Source organism: Charadrius vociferus, unplaced genomic scaffold (genome assembly GCF_000708025.1).
Source record: "Charadrius vociferus isolate BGI_N301 unplaced genomic scaffold, ASM70802v2 scaffold187, whole genome shotgun sequence".
In the NCBI taxonomy this organism is placed as follows: domain Eukaryota; kingdom Metazoa; phylum Chordata; class Aves; order Charadriiformes; family Charadriidae; genus Charadrius; species Charadrius vociferus.
The window spans coordinates 1454935-1479378 of NW_009649180.1; the positions used below are offsets into that span (position 1 = coordinate 1454935).

General features: G+C 37.4%; 1 protein-coding gene across 1 annotated transcript in view; it reads right to left on the reverse strand.

Moving 5' to 3' along the window:
- LOC104289674 (chromosome unknown open reading frame, human C10orf11) overlaps nucleotides 1-23869 on the reverse strand; it is a 679646-nt gene extending 655777 nt beyond the window's left edge. The window contains exons 1-2 of the mRNA XM_009888662.1: nucleotides 23825-23869; nucleotides 23055-23155 (exon numbers count right to left, since the gene is read on the reverse strand). Coding sequence (XP_009886964.1) covers nucleotides 23055-23155; nucleotides 23825-23869 — 146 coding nt within the window. The remainder of the gene's footprint in view (nucleotides 1-23054; nucleotides 23156-23824) is intronic.
- Between the last annotated feature and the right edge of the window lie 575 nt (nucleotides 23870-24444).

The window sequence follows — 24444 nt, forward strand, 5'->3', positions numbered from 1 at the left end:
AAAATAACAGCCAGAACCATCTTCCAGCTTTGGCAGAAAAGGGCCTTTTTGTTCCCAAGACATTTGTCTTCACATAACCCACCACCACCCTCCTGAAGGGGTCATGCAATGAGAAAGCATCAGAAAGCATTATCAAAATGCAAAGCCAATATCAATATAAAACTCCTTTCTACTCTTTCCAAACATGAACTACTTTAGTTGTCATCTTATTTCCTCTCCAGTGGAGTAAAGGTATATTTGTTCACATATAAAACAAGGATTAATCTAATCTATGCCAGAAGTACATTCAGACCATTCAATAGAAGAACAGCATTGTGTTGCATAAGTCATGAACTGAAAGTAAACCATACATTAATAACAAAGATAAGCATTCACCCTTCTCCACTTTTGTCCCTTCTTTTTAGCTTTCATGAAATTGTGTAATGCTTTTTGCCTCTTCTTAGTCAACTAATTATTATTTGTCCACAAAGTATAAACTGGTTTTTATTTTGATTACAGTTCTCCACAACAACCTCTGATTACTATACAGAAATCACTTCACGGGACTACAATGGTTGATGAAGCATTCGTGAGAAGTAACAAGAAAACAGGACAAAGCCCTTAACATAAGGCTTAAGTTTAATACACTTCAAGACTTCTATTACTGATGGGGCTTATAAATTATAGTAGATACCACAGTATTTACCCTTCCCCTCTACAGATATATAAAATACACTTTATTTGTCTGCTTTTGTGATATAAAAATTCCTGAGTCTCCTAGTTTAAAGTTCATGACTGTAGCATGCACTTTTTTATATTAGACCTATCAGCTTTAACAAGGAGAGAACAGCAACACGCTAAATTTTTTTCCCCTCTCTAGTCTTCAAGTATGTATACACTCTTCTGACATAGCAACTGGACAACAGATGCACCATCTACAACAGACTTGCAATAAACAGAGTAACACGTATTTGTGAAGAAGTTCCACCTTGAAGTATTGAAAACAATAACTGTCCTACTGATTTAAAGAAAAGGCAAAAGTACAGTTAGGTGTCATAGAAACATATGGTTGGCAGGCACCACGCTATCAGGTAAGAGAAGATACCTGGAAGCAGGGAAAACATTTTTGCAGTCACACAGGTTAGAAGAATTTGTGGGAATAAAGTAGAAGCCAGCAAAACTGTCCAAAACTGGGTCATCCAAGGCAGCAGTCAGGCAGTAGACGAGTGATGTGAGAAGAACTGAGTACAGAGCAATCAGAAAGGTTAGCAAAATGGAGCAACAGAGGAGTTCCCTGCAAATATAGGAGATCCTATACACTATCATTAGAACATATCAAAACAGACAAATGAAATACCCACCCCGCACTCTTCCAAAATCTCAGCGTTCTGGTAGGGACAACAAAGCCCATTAGAACTGATAGCACAGAATGGAATCCACTCATCAGGAGATCCCAAACTACTAAAGAAATATAGAACAGAGCAAAGCAGGTTCTGCAAGCTATTTAAAACTTAGTCTGTTCTTAGTTCATGACTGAAAGTTTTATTTTGAAGATTTCTCAGGCCTTAGGTTTCATTTTTCAAACACCCAGGGAAAAATAGAAACAATCGAGGGCTCACGTTAAAGGGATCCTCCATTGAGAAAATCCTATCTTTATGAAAGGAAGATAAATATAGCCTATATACAGCCTGGATGTAATAAAGTTATGTAGGCATTTTCTGTGACTTGTGATCAACGATGAGTTTTAGGCTTGTACTGGACAAGCCTAAATCAGAATGGGAAACACTGCTCTTTTTCTGTGGTAACTTCAATTACACTGTGAAGTCAGTACATAGATCCCTTGCAGTTACTGGATGTCATCTACATCCATGTTTGGCTTGCAGAATTTTTCAGGAATCATAGACAATTTCCACAGCAAAACCAAACAAAATCCCCAGAAAACAGGCGTCAATTACTCCTGAAACTTACCATCCAAGACATTTTTAGCAATTCTGAAAATGACAAATCATCGGTAAGACTGTACATCCTTACCCGTTTCACCAGAAGACCTACATCCAACTTTACTGAAATTTAATCTTCAAGGTTTTTTCCTCTCCCAGAAGGCATGATTCCAATACTCTTTTGAAAAGCTTCTGCTATTCTGTCTTGTATTTCAGAAACAGATAACATGCTCAGATTTATTTTATAAGAATTTCAGTTTAAAATAATTTTGAGATTCTTAAGGATAAGGCAGCTAAAGGATGTCTAGAAGCATTAAGCAGGAAGAAAAAGAACCTGCCAACCACCACTGAGAATACTACTAAAAAATATATTCCAAGACGTGAGAAACCACAACAAAGCAAAGTTAGTGCAAGCAAGCTGGGATCTTGATTTAAATGAGGAGGGTATTTATTCTTCAAAAATTCTTAAAGTTGTCTATGCAGCTATCAAGATGTGGACAATGAACTTTTTTCAAGTAGCCTACACATATTTGGAGACTATTTTGTTTCTTACATTACTTGCATGCAGATGTGGACATAACTTTAAAGCTCATCATATTTTCACAAAAACAGTGGAAGACAAACTAAAAGCCATACCTCTTGAGTACTACCAAACAAATGCCTTCAACAGCTACTACTCCAATAGTTGGAAAGCAAGATCAGAGTTGCAAACATCAGCATAGAAATTTAATTAATATGTATGAGAATGATGGGCAGGGAAAGAATATAAGGTTGGAAGATAGAAGACTATTTTGCAGCTCTCCAATGAAGTATTCCAACACTTGGAAAAGGAAACATTTTTGGAAAAAGATTCCCCCTCAATAAGCCTAAAATAATAGCACATAAAATGTTCACTGAGTAAGTAGAGCAGAACTCAAAGCAGTTTGAATTTAAACATTAATCTCTGCTAATTTAACAACAGAAATGGTGTAAAATCACAGATTCCATCTTAAATCTCACCCAATCATTCCACAGAAAAATAGTGACTATAGGTAATTTGTTATTAAAATAGTTTTAAGAGCACCTAAGTGACCAAGGCACCTAAATACCAAGGATTTTCAATGAAAAGGTAAAGCTAAACAGTCAGAATAAAGCTTAAAATGCTGTTTACACACTGACTGCAAAGCGGAAGAGAATAGTGAATTACAGATCTTAGTGTTTCATTAGGCCAATTTTTGTATTGTAGTCTCAGACTACTTTCTTCTCCTGAAATATTATCTGAAGGAAAAAAGAAACTCTCAAACTAGCACAACTGAAGTTTTTATAGGTCACATGGGATGCCTGCTGCCATGCGCCAGATGTGTGTAGGAAAAAGAAAGTGGTCAACATATGATATTAAAAACCAGTGCAGTTTCAAATATTTTAAACATGATGTCAAGTGCATTCAACAGGTCTACAAATGCATTACATTAGCCTAAATTTAGTAGGTGATAATTGAAATCAGAGATCCAGTCGTTACCACTGACATGTTTCTAAATACTACCCAATAAATTTTTGTCTGTTTCAGATTCCGTATGACAGCTGGCAGTTGGGAGGGGGGAATCGCCACGAGGGTATGCACACACACATGTACAACGTTTTTGTATTTAAATTCCAGTATCTTCCCTTTCTAGAATTAATGTAACAGTGACAATACTGTCATACAAACACACGCTCCCACAGCTGCATTTTACAAGCTGAATTTTTTCTGTAGGCTCTACCTGGCACCTTGCTGTAAGCACTGAGTATGGAACAGGAGGTATCCTAACTAGCTCCAATTGCATTTCCCGCATACAAATTTTCACAGTGAAGTTCATTCACTTCTTTTAGAGAGATGAGATCTGTTTTTCCTACTTATACTGACTGATCATCTCTTAATTTTTAGCTAGGAAAGGACGAAAGTCCACCAACAACAGAAGATGCAGTCTCAGTTCACATCTCTTGCTGTTCCTGTTGTTATTTTTATAATCATATACCATTCAACCACAAGGGAACAAATACGAGAAAATCCTGATCCACCTGAAGGAAAAAAAAAAAAAAATCTTCTATGCCTACAATGCATTCAATTTTTTACTTTCTTTTCAGTCTCAGCTGTATCATCACCTTGCTGATACACCCACTATCAGACAGTATAAAATGCAGCTAAGTAGCACATCAGAATAAACTACCTCTTGGAGCACTACAGATTTGTCAGGTGGACAGCTGTCAACCATCACTCCTGACAACATGTAGAAGCCGTTTATGAGAGTTGGTAAGAAGGGCTGAAAATGATACTTGGCATCTAAAGTTTCTCAACAAGGCCTCCTCACGTCTCAGTTTTGCCATTTGTAAAATGGAGACAGTTGTGTCCTTCCACTTCTCAAAGGAAACTGAACTTGAGAACACACTACTGAAAACTGTGCCTGAAAAATATGCCTGATACTTTGTGTAACGCCACCAAAAGTATGGCTTTTGACTGGAAATTTAAACATCTAGTTAGAACCAGTGAAGGCTGGCGATGGAAGAAGGTGGTTTCCGCTAATTCAATTACTTCTTCAATTTAGGCGCATAAATCTTTGTATACAAGCTGCAAATATTTCTTAAGTTTCATGGATTATAATCTTTTAAAATGATGTCTAGCAAAATGAATTCCAAAGGACTTTGAAAAGACTAGCATGTTTTTTCTTTAATTAAAAAAAGAGTAGGCTTTAAAGGGACAAACCACCTTCTCTCTTAGTGTTCTTTTTTAAAGGAAGATCTATATACAAAGCCACAATATTTCTATCCAAAGAGTTAAAATAAAAAGAAGCTATACTTATTCTTAGCTTTTTAGACCCTAAGACACAAAAGACCCATAAAATTACTAGCACATTAGATGGTGGGGAGGGGAAGGAGAAACATCAGTTTGACATTTTTTCTGCTGCTCAACTTATTGCTGGAAGCAAGTTTTAAAAATACGTTTTTTAAAAAATTAAAAAAACCAACACAGAAAAATCCTAGAAAGTTATGAATGACCATTCTATCGGTATTAAGTAGTATCAACATTGAGAACTTCTAAAATCTACTATATCAACAGCTCTATTTAAAATGTAAAGCCAAGTAATTTTAAAATTAAGACTTTTAATAAATTGTTGTTTAGAAACATCCAGCCTGAAACTTCAGCACAGCCAGTCTCACTCCAGATCAAGAGTTAGTCCTTCACCAGTTTCTGTCAACATAGTCCTCAAAAACCCCAAAGTTCAGACAAGGTCATTTAGAACCCAAGTCACAGGTTATTCTGGAAGGAGGGGGCGCACAGGGAGTGTCCTGTAGCACCTACAGCATACGGTTGTTAAAGTTGCTGAAGATTAATGTGCTGATCTATCTTTCTTATGACTTTTGATCCAAAGTAAAAAGCAAACTGGCAGCCTTTTATGACATTTTTATTCTATTCGCCTTTTCTACTTCCTCCATTAAAACATTTTCTCCCTCTCTTTTTCACTATCCGATATTAAAAAGCCATTTATTGCAATAAAGGGATTTAGTGATTTGGGAGTAACTTTTGGATACCGCACACCCTCTAGACACCCCAGAACTATGTTAATAATTTTCTTCCTATTAATTGTCTCATCAACTCACAGCTGGCTATGCTTTTTATTTCATTATGTTATTCATCAATCTAAAATAGAACTATAACAGAAAAAGAAATTGGAAAGGAGCAATTTCAATATTTCAAAACAGATGCAAATCAACGCCAGAGATGCTACCCAGCATATTTTTATTGAGACAATTCTATACATGTCTGAAAAATGAACTTGTAATAAATAAACTCATATCCTGTGGAGGTATGTTTTTCCTTCCATCTTATGAGCTAATTATGCCAACACAACATAACGTTCTCCTAAATGCCTTATAAACTGACCCAGTTACTCAGAAAGTATTATTTTTAAATTGATGTGATAGATGCAAACTGGAACGTTCGGATTTCAATTCTGGCACCAATTCCCGGATCCCCTTCCCAAGTAATTTAAGGACTTCCTCCCGATAGTTTTTCATATTCTTTTAACTGACATTTTATCTTTATACAGTATCTCAGCAGAATGAACATGCACTAAAACAATGACAGCCCTTCTTTGGCTGTCATCTCTCATTCTGGCAAAGACAGATGTCTTACACTGGCTTATGCCAATAATAGAGCCGACAAAAAACAACAGAGACTACCTGCCTCTGATGTAAAGGCACCAATTCACATTTGTGACACTCATTTGTCAATTAACAGATTTCTTCCATTGTTGACACATGGGACTTAAAAGATGTGGGCTAGAATGTGATGAATTAAAAAAGACAGATGAGTAAGCTATGAGCTGCAAAGTAATACTATAATGTGCTTTAGATAGGAATATCAACTGACACCCCTGACAGGCCATACAAGGTTTTATTTCATTTTGCTCTGTATCTAGGCTTCATACTTTGTCTTCTTTGTTCTCTTTTCATCAAGCTCCTAACATCTCATTCTGACAGCCAGAGACATTTAAGGCACTTTCGTTTCAAATGCAAGTTAGCGTACTTGATTTGTCATTAAAATGCAAAACGATTGCCATTGCAGGTAAATGTAGGTATGCTTAAAAGGTTGTATCTGCAAAGTAAAAGCTGAAAATGGTTTCTGGCTGCTTTGCTTAACTCTTTCACCAGCCTCAGAGTTTTTCTAAGGCAAGTGTTACCGTGCTCTAATAGAAGTGCAGCAGCACCTGCAGTTTTATACAGGGTACATTTTAGTGTATTTGAATAACATAAAAGCTTTAAGTTACAATGTCAAGTGCAGAGAGGTACTGTCAAGTCTGCACATGGAGCCTCAGTACGATTTACACAAGACTCTGAAGAGTCTATCATGCAAAGCTCTCCGAGGTCAGAGCTCTCTACTCTCATGCGCTCTGCTAGCTAGACACCAACAAGGAAAAAAAGGGAGGCGGAGGGGGGGTGTTGGTTTGCTTGTTTTTAATACACCAGTTGTGGTTGGGTTAGCTGGAATCATCGGTAGGGGAATTTTAACAGCAATTTGCTTTCCCTGTTCAACAATCACTTAAAGAGACACGAAGGTCTTTAAATAAATAAATAAATAAATAAATAAAATGCTTTGTAGCAAAAAGGCAAAGAACAGATTTAAAAACATTGCAGAAAAACAGACCTGCACAGGATGGAAATGAGTAACACCTAGCCTTCTACATACGTGCACAGATGTGAACGCGCTCTGTAATACGAATAAGGTTATTCAACTGGATAGATTCAAACATCAAGGATCTCACTTGCGTTCAGCATAGAAAATCTAGTGAAAGGAAATATCTATTATTTTCTGCAAGTGGTAAAAGGTTTGAAAAGCAGCAGTATAATTTAAGTAAGCAAATTTTCTTGACACAGCAGTAAATTTATATTTTGTTTGAGTTTAGGAACTTACAGACGAACTTTTAATATAACTGTACCGACATATCTTTTTTGTAGACTTTCTTGTGCTTTTTTACTAGGAAAAAAAGGGTGTGAATAGGGTTTCACACCACTCACTAGGGTGCAGAAGCCTTTTTCCTTTTTTTTTTCCCCCCTAAGAACGAGAGCTGTATGGAAATTTGCAGTCAAGGAATCATTCAGGAAACCTGACTTAGGTTATGACTTAACAGTGCATTAAACAAAAGGTACAGAACCTCAACCATTTGATGCTTCTGTGTATACTATGAAGTGTACTGACCAATTCTGACACTATTCTGCCTACTGCTAAGATGTATCCGCTACAATATAGGAATTATTTATTCATTGCAGGTTATATGATAGTAATAGGCTACGCTGTAAATATGAGTATCAACTTTATAAATACCAGCTATCTTGAAGGATTTCCAGTGCTACTTTTTTCCTCCCACATTATTCTTAATTGCTTCCAGTGCACTTGTCCCCACACAGAAAGAAAATGAAAAAACAAAAGTGCAAGACAGTACCTTAAAGCTGACGTCAATAGACTATGTCCACTCTTCCTCCATTCACAAATGATGATGTGACACAAATGATGGTCAAAACAATCTACAGTAATGCATTAGTCTCCTTAACTTTGGAAACTTCTTTCCTGTTGCTCAGTCATTTAAATGCAGGTGAAGCCCTTGTTTCAAACCACCTGTGGTTGCAATGACCAGAGTCTGTAATTCGGTAACAAAGTAGTGGCCCTTATTAAAAGGGTTGAGATAGATTCTCGTTAGAGGTATGTCCACATTATTAGTGGTAGTAACAGACCATTTGTTGATATGACTTATTTAAAGGAAGCCAAAGAATTAACAGTGAAAGAAATGGAACTACCCTCTGACATTCCCCACTTAGGCTGGAAGACAATTTAGTAATTGTGCACCTGGTAGAACTGGAACCAATACTGCACAGGAAACAGCTGAGCTAGCTAATGCCTGGCTCCCGATTCCAAGCAACACAGCAAACAAAAAAGAGCGCCTTTGCAAGAAAGCAAGAACCTCATGTTGCAACTGCACCCAAATCTCTCAGCAGCATCTTCAGCAGCCTTTTGCTGATTTAAGGAGCTGGAGGCAGCAAGGAGGAAGAAAAGAAGGCACAGAGTGAGGGAAGGAAATAAACTGGACACATACACAGCCTCTCACTTAGTTGGCTAGTTTCATTTTCTTAGAAAACATAGTATTTGACAATTTTTCCCAAAGCCATTCCAACATAATCATCTTCACACAACTGTTTCTGTGCTATTCTAAAGTACTTCACTGCCCAAGACAGAGGGCATATTAAATGCAAGCTAATAGGTAGAAAAAGAAGTGTTCAGATCCTTGAACAGCTGTAATTTTAACATCCACATGCTGGACTGTCAAATTATCCTAACGGAACTGTATTGGAAGCAGAGTTTTCTGAATATTCAATATACTGTTAATCCTTGGCACATCTAGAACACCTTTCCCTCAGCCTTTAAGTGCTTTAATATAATGAGCATGCTTTATCATTTACATAACTAGGTCAAATTTTCATCTTTTCTCTCCAGCTATATGGTCTTGAAAGTCTTAAAAGCCTAAAACACAACACCCTTACTTTTGTGGCCACATGGCCTTGCAGAGTCATGGCACTGCAGCAAGTCTCGGACCCTTCACATCTAAAATGGCTTGAGGACAGTTCTGCTGCATTCCCTTGTGCTTTAAGGGATTTTACACTCAAGAGATGAAATGCATTTTTAGCACTTGGTAAAAGAGAATGAGACCAAAAATAGATGAACAAAAACCTCAAACCGCTGTCACCAAAATAAAACTTCACTAGCCATATCCTGGTCATAAAAAGGTGCTCTGTTGCTCTTAAAAGGTAACTGGATGCTCCCAGACACTTAAGGATTTAAAATTAAAATATACTGTTCTTGAAATCATGAAAAGAAAAACAAAAGAAAAAAAAGAAAACCAAATACTCATGATGAATAAGTATCTAAACAAATTACTAAAGAAATCATTTAAATCACCGCAAGTACATGCCTCTCTTACAAAGAATACATATGCTAACTTTGATCTTCAAACTAATGGTTGGAAATAATGATTAAAAAAATCCCAAAACACTATTTAATGTAGGTAATAGGTAGCTCTTCTGTTAAATTCATAAACTGAGATCCCTGTCGGCATGTCTGATCATAGATTAACATTCTAAGGGAAAGGCAGCTAACATTTCTGAACGCAATTTAAAAACATTGAGCACTATGATGTCTTTCCATTGGGCATATTCACAAGGAACAAACAGCACCAGTCAATCCACCTGCCAAATGGGAAATGCAGAGCTGGCTCATGAAATATGAGCCACATTTTCAATATCATTAAGTATATTTTAACTATATGTATTCCCCATCTTTTAATGTTCAGCGAAGCAAGCATTGAAAAATAGTGCTTAATGCAAATTCAAACATACAGGACTGAGCATTTGTACTCAAAATGGTTGCATCAGTCCAATACATGACATAAAAAAGAACCAGCTGAAAGAACTAAGCATGTAAGCTTCATGCTTAAAAAAGAAAATCCCCCCAAAAAAACCCCCACAGCTTTTTAATTTCCTTTGTTAATTTTATAAAAATAAAAAATTAAGTTTGGAGTCGACAAGTAATAAGCCAAACATTGTTACCCTAGTCTTCAGTGCAACAATATCAACAGAGCAAGAGCCTGAGTTTTACCAAGCCCAAACACAGTGAGTTGGTATCTATGCCAAACAGCTCATTATCTGAAATACACATCAGTAGCCCCTGGACTACCACCTCCATGCTGATGTAACTTTCCTCCTGTCAGCCCTAATAAGAGCTGACGCCAAGACCAATACTGAGTACTCATGAGAGCTTACGGAGGAAGGAACGAAGAAGGGAGTAGAAAGTTTAAAAATAACAAAAACTTGTATTAATGCAGGTCAGTTCGGATAAAACAATCAAAAGGGAGATAGACATTTGTAATTTCTTGTTACTTAAGTACTTTTTCACCCCAAGATTGCACCCATTTTGGTCCAATTCCCTCAAGGTCAGTTATCTCTCCCAATCACCCATCTCTGATGTGTTGTATCTTTCTTCTGTTAATAACTTGTAAGTAATATGTTTCTTTCTAGGTTGAGTATGAGAAGGTTATCGCTGACAAAGCCCTATTGCAAGTGCTGAACCAAAGCAGACCAAATATATAGTATCACCCCTCAAATGTTTTATATATTAAAAATATAAATTATATATTATACATATAATATATACAAAGGCATTACATATATTATAAAGATGTTTATATAAAAGATGATGCTTTGTGTGTGCGTCTCTGTGTGTGCATATATGCATTAATGCCAGTAAACTACTTCTGACAACAGCATCCCACACACACTATGCTTTCTATGAAGAAATGAACTGGAGGTGTGCACACCGTCAAGTACTACTATCTACCAGTACAGCTCATATACCAACTGCACAGGAAAAACATTAGAGACTTAAGCACTTGAAGAGAAGCTATTCGAGTGTGGTCTAATTTGCAAGAGCTTATCAAACTCCCTGAGTTTTGGATGGATTACAAACTATCCCCTAACATTAGATATTTTGCATTTCTTATTTGTGTTTTTTTAAAAGTGATTTCTACAGACTTTCACCATAGCAAGGATTCCTACAAACATGAGCAATGAGATGGTTTCAAAAATGAACAAACTCTTATGGCTCTATTACATGAAGCACATTCACTGCTACCACTTACGGATTCAGTGGGCAAATTAAGTTAAAAATGGAGAAGAAATTATGAAGAAAGGAAATGATCTTCCAACTCTACCAGTAAGCAACTCACTCAGGCAAGAATGGTCAAGAAACAAAGACCAGGAAGAACAAAACAAAAATAGAAATAAAAATCATAAAACTTCACATGATTGCCAGCATCAGTTCATGGGTAAAGCCCGCAAGTGAGCTGTAACACTGCATTAACTATGACCTTAAAGACAGTATAATTACTGTATAGCATGTCTGGTTTGACATGCTGGCTCCTGAGCCTGAGAAAAACGCACAGCCCTTTTGCTCTTCTATGATAGTCATTCTTCACACTTGCATGAGCTAAGGGTTTGGGGATTGCCTTTTTAAACTGAAAAATCATCTCCAAGATAATTTATGTAAAGATGATTTATGTAAAATCCAAGACCTCAAAAATGGCACAAACCACAGAAGACAACATATAACAAACAATGCATACACAGAAGCTTGTAAGGATTTTACCTGCCAAATGCCAGCTAGCTATTTGTACTATGACCACTCAGCAGGTTTGTTGAGTGCTGGAGGACAGACCTTTCTTAGTCAGTGATTGGTAAGCAAAACTAGTCAAGTTCTTCACATCTGCAACTAGATGCTGGGAATCTTGTGTATTGCATTAAGAAGAGAAGAAGATACCTTTCAATAAAACAGAGAGGAAAAGACAGAGACAATAGCTCCAGGGTTAATGCAGGTTCTTCCCTTCAGTCAAGCTCCTTGTCCTCAGACAACAGTTATTCCTGCAGTCCTTCGCTCTTGTTTCACAACAGCAGTGATGAGGAAATACTGTTTTAGAGTAAGAGAGATTAAGGAAGTCAGAAAGTAAGAACGGTCCATCTGATTACTATATTTATAACATGCTCTTTATCATGTCCTTTTCTTTAACCCCCAATACTCTTTTAAAAAAGTAGTTCTCAGTCTTAAAATCCAGATAACCACAGACTACGCAGCAGAAGTCACCAAGACATTACTTGCAATCTATTGACATTCTTTGAAAGCTAAAACAAGTGCATCAAACTATTTCTCCTCCAAATGCCAATACTTTCTGTAGATTGCAGTAGTCTTCCATTTATTAACTAACTGATTTTCTCTCAATCTGACACAGATTCCCGTCATTCAGGACAGAATTCAAAACAAAAACTGTTTTTTGTTTAAGACTGATTACAATTCTCACAAGAGGAGCTGGATTGACTGTGCCAGTGAATTAAGCCCTCCAGGTACCCAGAGAACAAGTGCAGACTGTGTGGATTTAGCCTCCAACATCACTCCAAAAAACAACTTCAGTCTCACGCAGGAAACCAGATCAAGAGAAAGCAGTTCACTCCCTGCTCATTCAAACATGAAGAAAATTATGTGATGCAAACATCAGTTCACTGGGAAATGCTCTGGCTCAGTCAAAAGGCCTCATCAACAGCCTTGAGTCAATGGATACTTAATACGACATCCGACCTCCGCTCAAGTCCAAGGAGTTTGTTACTCACCTTTGTTCAGGAGGACAGGTTACACCTTTACTCACGATTGCAACAGCCCCTTAGAGCTGGATTTCACCAAAAAACCCCAACTTTGATCATGCATCACAGTAATATTTGCTAGCTATATTTAGGGAGATAACATTTCAAGCTCACAACCTTATCTTACTTAATGTCAAGTTGTGCGGTATGTTTAACATTTTTACCAGATTTAACAGCTCTAGTAATCCTCCCAAGAATTCTCCAGTACGCAATACGAACACACACTGCCCCCCCACCAAAGGTTCAGGCAACAAGCTTTTGCCCAATTCTGCCACATGATACGCTCTGAAGACAACTCCTTCCACAATGTTAAGCGTTCTTGAGAAAGGCAGAACAGAAAACAATCTTATGTTCTGATCTGTCAGATACAGTAAATCAATGGATAACGGCCAGCACTGGGGGTCAGAGGTATATATACTACAGTGTTTTCACAGTCCGTTAGTGACTATGTGGCCATAAAAAGTCAAGCAAGGATCAATGGACAAAAACAGAGGCTGTTGGGACTAAAGAAGATAGCAGCCACAAGTGCAAGATTGAAATACAACAATTGATACTCTAAGTTTGTCTTTACATATTACTTAGTTTGGAAAAATGACTTATCCATAAAAAAAACAACTTACATCCTTGGCACAGTATGCTGAAATCAGTGAGATATTTAAATACATACCATAAGCTATTAATTTGATATTTTTAAAATTAGTCATTCACTGGTCCCCTTCATATCAACAATAAACCAATGATGGCAAATAAGACAGAGCAGAAAAATATACAAGTCACAAAAACACACACAGATACTTTGTAAAGGCAAAGATTCTGTAGTCACATTTAAACTTGACAAAATAACAGAACACACGTATGGCTATTGTATGCGAGACAAGGTAAATCTTAATAGTATTTTTTAATATTATTCCAAGTATTCAAAGGGAAAAAAAAAAAGTTTTCCTTATACATTACCCAGATCACATCTGGTTCTTGTTGAAATGCCACTTTTCAAAAGGGAGAGGCATGGTGGGAGGGAAAAGGAGAAGAAAAAGAGAGCAAGGAGTAGATTTAGTTTTGAATGTCTACCAGTAGAGTTAATATTTGAAGTCTAAAATCCTTTTTGTTACTGGTAATACTCTCCTTCCATTTTTACAATAGACATATGCCTATAAAACTTTATCATACACAACTCCCTAGGTGTTACCCATGGAGAAAGTGAACCCATCATCACACTTGTCTTCGGTCCATCTAGTAGGATAAGACTATTTCATAGTTATTTTAATAAAAAGATAATTATGTATAACATAGTCCATCATGATTGATAAACATCTTCATCTGAAAGACCATCTGTAAATTTTAAACAATTAAAATGATTCCTTGTATATAAATACTTCGTTTAGCAAATTTCTTTCCAACTGAATTGCTTCTAAAGAATGACCACCCTTAGGAGTGTTAGTGTATATTTATTTTCAGACATTCATAACATTTCAACATTACTTAAAAAATAGCATCTTGTGCTTACTGTAGGCCATCCCTTACAGGTAAACTTTAAGTACCCTTCTTGTACATTTGAACTCGATACATTACTGCAATAGTAGGTGTATTGGGTTTGCATGGCAAGGTCTTGGTAGCAGAGGGGCTACAGGGGTGGCTTCTGTGAGAAGCTGCTAAAAGCTTCCCCTGTGTCCAACAGAGCCAATGCCAGCTGGCTCCAGGAGGGCCCCACCACTGGCCAAGACCGAGGCCATCAGCAACAGTGGTAGTGCCTCTGGGATAACACACTTAAGAAGCGGGGGGGAAAACTGCACAGCAGCAGCCAGAAGAGAGAAGTGAGAATATGTGAGAAAAATAATTCTGCAGACAGTGAAGAAGGAAGGGGAGGAGGTGCTCCAGATGCCAGAGCAGAGATTCCACTGCAGCCCATGGTGAAGATCATGGTGAGGCAGGCTGTCCCCCTGCAGCCCATGGAGGTTAACAGTGGAGCAGATATCCACCGGCAGCCCATGGAAGACCACACACTGGAGCAGGTGGATGACCCAAAGGAGGCTGTGACCCTGTGGAGAGTCTGTGCTGAAGCAGGCTCCTGACAGGCCCTGTGGACCCATGGAGAGAGAAGCCCATGCTGGAGCAGGTTTGCTGGCAGGACTTGTGACCCTGTGGGACACCCACACTGGTGCAGTCTGTTCCTGTAGGTCTGCACCCCGTGGAAGAGATCCATGCTGGAGCACTTCATGGAGGGCTGTCTCCCATGGGAGGGACCCAGCGCTGGATCAGGGGAAGAGCGATGTTAAGACTGGGAAGAAGGGAGGGGTGGCGGGAAGGTGTTTTAAGATTTAGGCTTTATTTCTCATTACCCTACTCTGATTTGATTGGTAATAAATTAAATTGATTTTCCCCAAGTCGAATCTGTTTTGCCTGTGATGGTAATTGGTGAATGATCTCTCCCTGTCCTTATCTCGACCCACGAGGCTTTTGTTATATTTTCTCTCCCCTGTTTCGTTGAGGAGGGGAGTGATAGAGTGGCTTTGGTGGTCACCTGGCATCCAGCCACAGTCAACCCACCACAGCAGGAGAAAAATTGTCAAGAATTTATACATTTCACATTGCTTAGCTGTGGAAAACGCTACCTCTTTGTTGAAGTCTAAATACAATTCCATTTACCTTGAAACAGTGAACTATTTCAAGTATAAAATTCACAAGCATTTGTAAAACCACTGTTTTCTTAGAGTAAGAAAGACATCTCAGCTACTACTAAACATATTTTTTTTAAAAAAAGCAATAAAAAATCTGCAATACTTAAACATATTAATTCTCTTTTCACATAGTAAACTGTGGTCATGCTTGAAAGAAAACAAAAAAACAAGTAGAGTGAAATAGATTAACTGCATAGCTCCAATACACTTATTTCAGACAACATACTATAAATCATCTTGAAACAAAACAGGCAATTATAATGTGCACAAATGTTATGATACTATGCATCTCTACTGGTCCAATGGTTCTAAATTATTGAAACTGATGGCTGAACAAGGGCATATTGTTTCAACACACTTGGATTACTTGAACGATTTGAATTCTTTCTTTAGCTATCCAGTGCTGTGGGGATCTCTCTAATGTCAATAAACAAATAGATAGATAGATGTCTCAGATAATTTAAGACATATCTAAGGGAATTAAAATATATGACCAAAATTTCTGCAGCAATGTGTTTTGTTCATAAAGAATCACAACTTTTTTTTCCCCTTTAATACTGTAAGAAGCATCTAAAATTAAAACAAGTACATACATTTCCTTCACAGCGTTCAGCGAGGACAGAACAGCAGTTCCTTTCTCATTCTAACCACTAGCCCATATTTCAATCCTCTTCACCTCAGTGTAAAAGAAATAGGAGTGAGAGCCATAAGACAGAATCATTTCAAAACACAATTTGCTATTTTTTCTTTCTCCTGCAGAAAATCTGCAACTGCTAGTTGCAAGTAAAAGCAGCAAGTAAGGTAAATCAATTAGCTTGCTAATTTCTCACCCTCATTTATTTAGCTCTGCACTGTATTTGTCGTAATTGACTATAATTATGTTAATTACTAACTCCAGCATAATTACTATATTTATTGTCATTGAGCACACTATGTACCCAAAGCAAAGCTGGCATTTGTCGGGCATCAAAAAAATAAATAAATAAAACCACACAACCGTTGGGAGGGGCTTCCCTGAAAACTGGCTGATATACCTTCAGCAAATGAAAGGGCAAAAGAGATTTCATGCAATGCTAGTTTGAAAGCATCGGTTCATTAAGGATATTAATTTTCTGATAACTACACATTTAAGCATGACACACTAGAGCTGTATCTACAGGATTTAGCAATTATTAATGCGTGACAGTTTCAAATGCTAAGTGAATCAATTAAACAGCAGCATTCACAATTTGAGAAGAGATAACTGCTTCATAACTGCCTAAGACTACAATTTTCACATGACAAAAAAGGGCCATTCAGGCTCCTTCAAAACCTGACAGGTCAAGAAAGAAGTTTGAAACAAAAGCACCTTATAACCATCATCTCTCCTCTTTACTTGTCAGATCAACTTTGCTAGTGTCTCCGCTGAAATGGCATCACCATGCCAGCTGCCACAAGGTGATTTTTCATGTCTTGTCAAAGAAATCTTTTATTCTATTTGCTCTGCATTAACATGTTACATTTATTGATCAAGCCCTTTCTGCAGCCACAGCAGGGCACTGTGCTCTTATGCCTAAGGGGGCTTTGATGTCCTGGTGACATTCTAGACCGAATAATGCACATACTAAATGGATTTAATGCAGAAATGTGTTTGTGCATGACAGCTACATTAATAACAGCCCCTCACACTGATAAATATGCAATTGCTACGATTAAGAGTTACCCAATTATGGTGAAAATATTTTTCTACCTTATAAATAAAACCATCAAAAAGTTTTAACACTAGTGCATTTTCTTCAACATTTTAAAATGCTATAAAGATCGGTCCAAAGGCTTTTAAAAAATACGTCATGCTTTGTTTTGAATTCTGGCTTTTATTTCCATCTCTCTCTTGTTGTTCATCTTCTTCTTCTGTGTGTCTTATTGCTGCACAGGCTGGGAAGGTGGCAAGGAAAAAAAAAAAAAAAAGCCTCTCTCACATTTCTCTCACATACTCAACTCACAAAGAGGAACATGCCCTGTAAAACTGAAGCCCAGTCTCAAGCTGCCACTTGTATATTCCCCCAGGCAAGACAACAGTAGGCAGAAGAGAGAAAGGAACAATCTCTAGTCCACAGAGAGGATATTACAAAGCCTCGGCCTCCCAAAAGTCATGGAGGAACATTCCAGACTAGGATTAAAATTCAAGGGGATGTTTTCATACATACACCTTCTTAATCGGACAGTGGAAAATATTCACAAGCACACACTGTGCAAATTATTCATGCTCCAAGCAGAAATAATCTGCACCCTAGAGAGAGGGAAGAGATATCTGTATCTCCATGAGCACAATTATTGGATTAATCCTCCCTCATTGGCCAAGATTAAAGATTCACTCTCCCTTCCGCCTCATAGCTTGGACCCAGAAGAAATCTCGGTAAGAAAAAAAGAAAACAACTCGCATGTCTAAAACTACTGAGGACAAAATTAGAAGATGAACTTCTCTGTGAATCGAACTGTAGATGTTATTTATAAAACATGGCACCTATTCATACAAAAACACTGACATCTGTTATTCAAGCACTGGAATGCATTTAGACTTTAATGTGAAAGGAGAAATTTGGCATGAGGAAAGTTAACTAAGACAAATAAAAGAACCTTTGAATAGTTTGTTGGGTTTTTTTCTCTCTACAAGACAGCAAGATGCATCTAAAAAAAAAAAAAAGAATCTTTGTATTTCATCCAAATCTCTACTCCCTACCTATGTTACATCCTTCCTACTTATTTATTGGTCTTTCCTTCACCAGTGATTATTATTTACTTTTTTTTTTTGAATGAAATCTTTAACTTCCAATGATCAACAATAATTTTTGTTCCCCCTTGAAATCCTTTTCAGCAAAGCCTCCCAGTAACACTAACACTGGCACATCAGTAAATTTCCTTCCTGTACCCTATGCTTTCATTAAATGGGAACCGGGGAATGCTTTCCACATACTATGAAACAAAATAGTGGCCTTTACAGTACTCTATTATCAGGGAGGCTATCAAATACAGTTGCCATGAGAGACTCGGGAGCAGATTTCCAAAGCTCTGCTCCTGAAACATGCCTTATTGAAAATACACAGTGTAAATAGTTCATTTCCAAAATAGCTGAAAAATCACTACCAATATCAAATCAAAAGAGCTGCTACAGCTCAGGCCACTTTATGATGACCACACCAATAAAGCTGCAGAATCACAGTATAATTTAAGTCAGCAGGGGCTTCTAGAGGTCATCTAGTCCAATCCCCTGCTCAGAGCAGGGTGACTTTAAAGTTAGACTAGGTTGCTTGGGGCTTTGTCCCGTGGCACTTTAAATACCACCCAGGATGGAGATCCCACAGCCTCTCTGGGCACCTCTTCTACTCACCTTTCTCATCGTGAAGCCCTTGCTTATAAACAGGTGGAAATTCCCTTGCTGCAACTTGTGACCACTGCCTCTCATCTTTTTGCTGTACATCTGACAAGAGTTTGGCTCCATCTTCTTCACAACCCCCCGTTAGTCCCAAAGGGAAAAAAAAGACATTACAGATTTTATTTAAATAGTTTCTAAAGAAAACAGCACGAGAAGAAATAATTAACAAGTGGACTATAGTGACTGGGGTTGAAGGATTTCCGTCTGCCAGAGCTGCAAATAGGAGGCAATCCAGTGGCGCCCTATCTTACTGATTACAACTAGCAGACTTTCAAGCACACATCAGTTTTTCCCTTTGCCTCATACTCAACAAATTGCTGTTATTCCTCCTTTTTCTCCCCAATATCCCCATAAAAAAAAAAGTACCCTTTTGCCATTCACCTCTGCCTTTCCTTTCCCTCCCAGGGAAAAGGGGAGATGAGTAACCATTGTGACTGGTAACAGTCACTTTGCTTTGGCTGCCAGGAGAAAGAGAGCTAGATCCATGACTCTCTCAGGGTAATCAAAGAGAGACAATAGTTCTTGGAAAATGGCAAACAAGACAGACAATACTTTTAAAGAGCAACTTTTTGTGATTATTTAACCAAGTGTTGTTATTAGATTTACCACATCTGATGCAAAGACAGTTAAGCATCTACACAGGCCCTATTTTCTATTTAATAAAGAAGAAGGGGCTCTAGCCTGGGAAGAACTCTGATTTCAGAAAAAACTGGTGAAAAATACACATTTTCCTCTGTATTAAATTGCCAATAGAAAAGAACTAACGACAACCCTCCCCTCCTCCACTGTAGTTCTCCAGTCCTGCATACGTTTATGTGTTTACATCACACCCAAAAAGAAAAAAAAAAAAAATCGGAGAGGTCTGAGTAACAAAACCACCACACGTAAGAACATTGAATCCACATAATTACTCTTCTTTGCAGAAAAAAAGACAGAAGTGCTATAACAAACAATAATTAATTAGAAGATATCCCTAAATTTTTAAAAATTATTATCCAAATGTGTATCAACAAGTTTTTAAAAAAAAAAAAAGAGGGCCAGTGGGAAAAACATTTTGTTTGTACAAAACAACAAGCTATATTTCTCAGAAAGACAGAACAGCATCTCTTGGAATGTGTTATTAATGGACAAGCTTTGCAAAAGTTGTTTGCATCTAAGTCACAAAATACAGCATGTTAGACTAATTCTTTCCTAACTTTACTAACAGCATCAGCCAGTCTTCCCACCTTTTTGCCAGTATACCTGGACAAGCCTCTGAAAACACATTTACAGTGGAAAGCCTTAAATGGCAAAATAAATTACTTTGCTCTATCCTGACTTTTGCAATAAAGTTAGCTACACACAGTGGTATCAAAATCAGTATAATTCACTGAAGCAAGTATTCAATCAAGTATTACATTGTAGCAGTTGCATAAGAAAGTTTTGTGACATCTGTATCATGCAGTATAGACATATCTTTCTGATAAGAGCCTCTTATGCGAATAAGCATGTGTGTGTGTGTGAGCACAGTGAAGGCTGCAGGTCTACAACTGCACACAACTTCTGGTTCAGAAAGGACAGCACCGCCTCGCAAGAATAGTTTGCTGCCAACTGACCACAAAGCTGAACACATTATAGAACACAGATCTCTTTCTCTCCATGCAACTACACCCATGATAGCAATATCAAATAACATGACTGCAAATACTGCTGCCCACAAAATAAAAAATAAAAAACCCCCTTCCCTCTACGCTCAATTTCTTAAATTCTTAATGTAATTGTTATGCTCTCAGAAATTCTATTGACACTTTTACGTAACAGAATTTATTGCCTGCTACAGGAGGATGATTTCTTCCCAAAATACACTTGGCAGTAGCCATACTTACAGAGGACAGGACGCAGAAACCTTATATGCAAAACAACATTTAAAAAAGATTGGTAAGTACTTACTTACTGCCCAACACTGAGAACAGGCAACTGTTGAATATTTCTGCATTTCTCTGGCTTAAACACAGGCTAAAAATTAGTGACCGCTGAAGTATTTTTTTTCTTTCAAATAACACATCCACACTCTCATCTAATAATGAATCATATTATAATGAAAACTAACATCTTTACTGCAAATAACCATTATGCCAGCAAAGCACAATGTTCTCTTTATCTTTTTCTAGATTTTGATCACCCTTGATCTTCTTCACTCAACTTATGCCTTTACCAACAGATAGCAAGTTTTTCTAGATCACTCCTTTTTAAAGAGACTTAAGTTTACTTTCTTCCCCACTACAACACACAAAACTTTTCAAATTAAGCATTCACCAACAAAAATCATAAAACAAATCACTATATGGTCATTGTCAAATGTCTCAAGCAATAATACTTGTTTAAAGAAGATGACAATGATCTTACAGTTTACGCTTGCTTCAACAGCTGCCCAAGACATCTTTTCTATATTCACATTCGTTTAAGGCTATCACATTTATTCTACATCTTATCTGACTCTCCCTATTATACACAGGCACAGCACTCATCTACAAGTGCAGACCAGTCTGAAGAGCAACTGTATAATAAATACTTCATTCTTAGTTTCTATATGCTTACTATAACTATCACAGCTCAAATAAGGAAACATTAGGGCTTTCATCACATTTAGTATTAGCTTCCCTAAACTAAAAAAGGAAAAAAAAAAACAAAACAACCAAACAAAAAACCACCCCACAAAACAAAAAATCCCACCCTTTGCCTTTCCCCAGATCTGATTTCTGGCCTTAGAATACTTTTACAGCTTTGCAACAGCAAGCTATCCTACATCAAAAGTTGATTGCAGCTTCCCCCATAACTAGTACTTTCTCTCACATTTCCCCGCAAAAGATTTTAACACACTTTTTTCCCCCCCCAATAAAACCAAATTATATCCCTTCTGAAAAATAGGCTAAGTGATAGCGGTTTGGGTAGGGAAGGAAAGAAGGGATGAAAACACAGATTTGAGAAATACACCACCAATTAAGCTCTCCATGAAAAAAGAACTAGTGATGTAAAGTTTTAAAGTGGTACTTTACATCTAGATTTAATGTTAACATTTTGCTTTATGAAATAAAACAAACTCAGAGGAACTGCTCTTCAAATTGTGCATTAAATGAAAGAAAGAAACTGTGTTTTTTTCCAGAGGTAGTACCTCCAGAGGTATCAAGAAGCACACTGTTGATGACGCATTGAATCCGAGTACACATGCAAAACTGGAATTCTCTTCATGACAAAATGAAAAAATGCCCATTCGGTTCTCCCCCCTAGAAAAATTCTCTCTTCTCATTACAATTTCCATAGGTACAGAGTCATCAAGCAGAAGTATAAGACAATAACAATCCACAGTGTTCAGTGCCTCCTTTGCATGTAGGAACGTACATGCCTACCTCTTGCGTATAGGAATCAGTCGTTCAGAGTTGACAGCGTCTCAGGATAACATTTATGAGTGTTAAGGAAGTTAAAACCAGCAGTTATTACCCCTAGAACAAGGCACCAGCACACTACTTTTATGTGTCTTACTCCTTACAAGCAGACTCTAAGCTTACCATCAATAAAATAAAAGGAAAACTCAAAAGAGTCCAACCCCACCATTGAAAAACTATGCTTCTGTTAAACAGACAACTACATTCCATTCCTTTCTCCCTACCTACTTACAGAGTCACCAACCTGAAAGATACACTGGTGAACCTCACCAAGCTCTTTCACAAGGATTAAATTAAAAAGGATACTGTAATAACTAAGGGAATACTATAGAATTCTAAATCAATCCATATATTAAAATAACTAGAATTTATTTATAAATTCTAACTGCACTTAGGTTTAGCACTTAACTACACAGCTGCCCAAAAATAAGATCATACAACAAAACCACACCATCTGGGAAAAGAGTATTACAAAACATTTATGGCAATAACCAGAGATCTACAAACAAAAAGAAGGGAGAGAAGCACACACTTACGTGTATTTTGGTTGAGAACAACTCACTTTTGATGCCATTCTTCACTTCTTCAGGTAACGATGCTTATTCTCCATTTTGAGCAGACAACAAACCATAAGCTCCTCACTGGGTATCATTCATGTTAACACAAGAAATTTCCAGACTCACCTGGTTATTTGTGTTCCAAGTGTGCAAGAAAAGGAGACAAACATTGCCTATAAAACAGCATCACCCACTTGATAACAACTAAATGTACCTGACATACACGTATGTTCCTACTTTGAAAAAAAAAAAATTAAATATTCTATTTTTGGAGTTGGTGTCCCATATTGCACTTGAAAAATCTATATATCACCACATACCTTAACAAGTTGAAGCTAAGATCTAGCCTTTTTGCCATACGTCCATATATTCTTCCTAGGAATTCTGGAATTTCTTCACAGTCTTGACTAATGTAGGACACCTGAGAATTGGAAACAAAAAGGAAACATTTCACAAGTGGATTATTTAGTCTTCTGTCCAGATTCCACCTCACTGATCCAATGAAAACACACAATATAGTAAAGATTCATTACAGTTTTAAGCTACATCAGCTTTACTCCTATAGAATCTATCACAATCTGTGGGAGACCTCAGCTGGTCCGAGGGATCAAAATACAAGTTTAACACTGACCCTGAACAGATACCCGTGTACCCTTGAAGAGACAGGATAATCCTGAGAAGATCCGAGCAAACAAGATAAGGAGTGGCAAACAACCTGGCTTTTCCCAGAGCACAAACAGCGCGTGATCAACAATTGTATTGGCTGGATGGTGTGTGATGTGAGAGCGGATTGGGCAAAAGTAGAATGTTAGAATATATGCACAGATAAGCAACCAGGTAAAAGGATATAAAAGAGCACTGCTTGTAAAATAAAATGTACGATGGCTGCAACTTGAAATTCAGTGTCGTATCCGTCTCTACAATGACAACAATCTCATTTTCCTATTGATAAAATCAGCTTAATATTTATTACACCTATAGGCTTATGTACAATGTGTTGTCTACTTTCAGGTAAAAATAACTTGATCAAATACATCACATTTCTTCTATTCCGCTGTTAATACTTTGATCTCACATTACTTTGTATTACCATTCTGATACACTCCAGAAGTTTTTTTGAAAGATCAGAAGCCATTCAAAGGACTCGCTAGTTTGCCTCTTGGTATACAACACTTTGGTCACTTTGGAAAGTCTGGTCCAGAAATACCCAAGCAGTGTACTGTCAATCCATTCTCATAACCATTCCTTAGGGAGATTATTATTCCCAGGGATGTGCTAGGGACAAAGCAAGAGGGCTGCCCAAGATCTGAAAAACAAGCTTGCAGCTTTTTTCACAGTCATTTAAGTCTTAAAGATTTCTGGTTCCAACACACATATTCAGATCACACTTCTATACCCAAAATACTTGCAAATGTCTCTCCTCTTTTTCATACCCGCACATCTAACCCACCTTTAACAACTATAGGAAGAATTAGTGGTAGCAAAAATAGAGTCTACTCAGAGAGATTTTTGATTGTTTTTTAGCCAGGATGAAGTGAGGTAATACTTCCAGAAAATCACAAACAATAAAACAGCCAAACTTTTCCTATTCTCTCTGCTGTATTGTATTACAAGTCTTTGGTTTGATTTCTTCAAAGAATCCCCACAAAGCTTGCCAAACCTACTGTCATGAATTCTATACATCTATATTGGCTCATCCTCCCAGTGTTC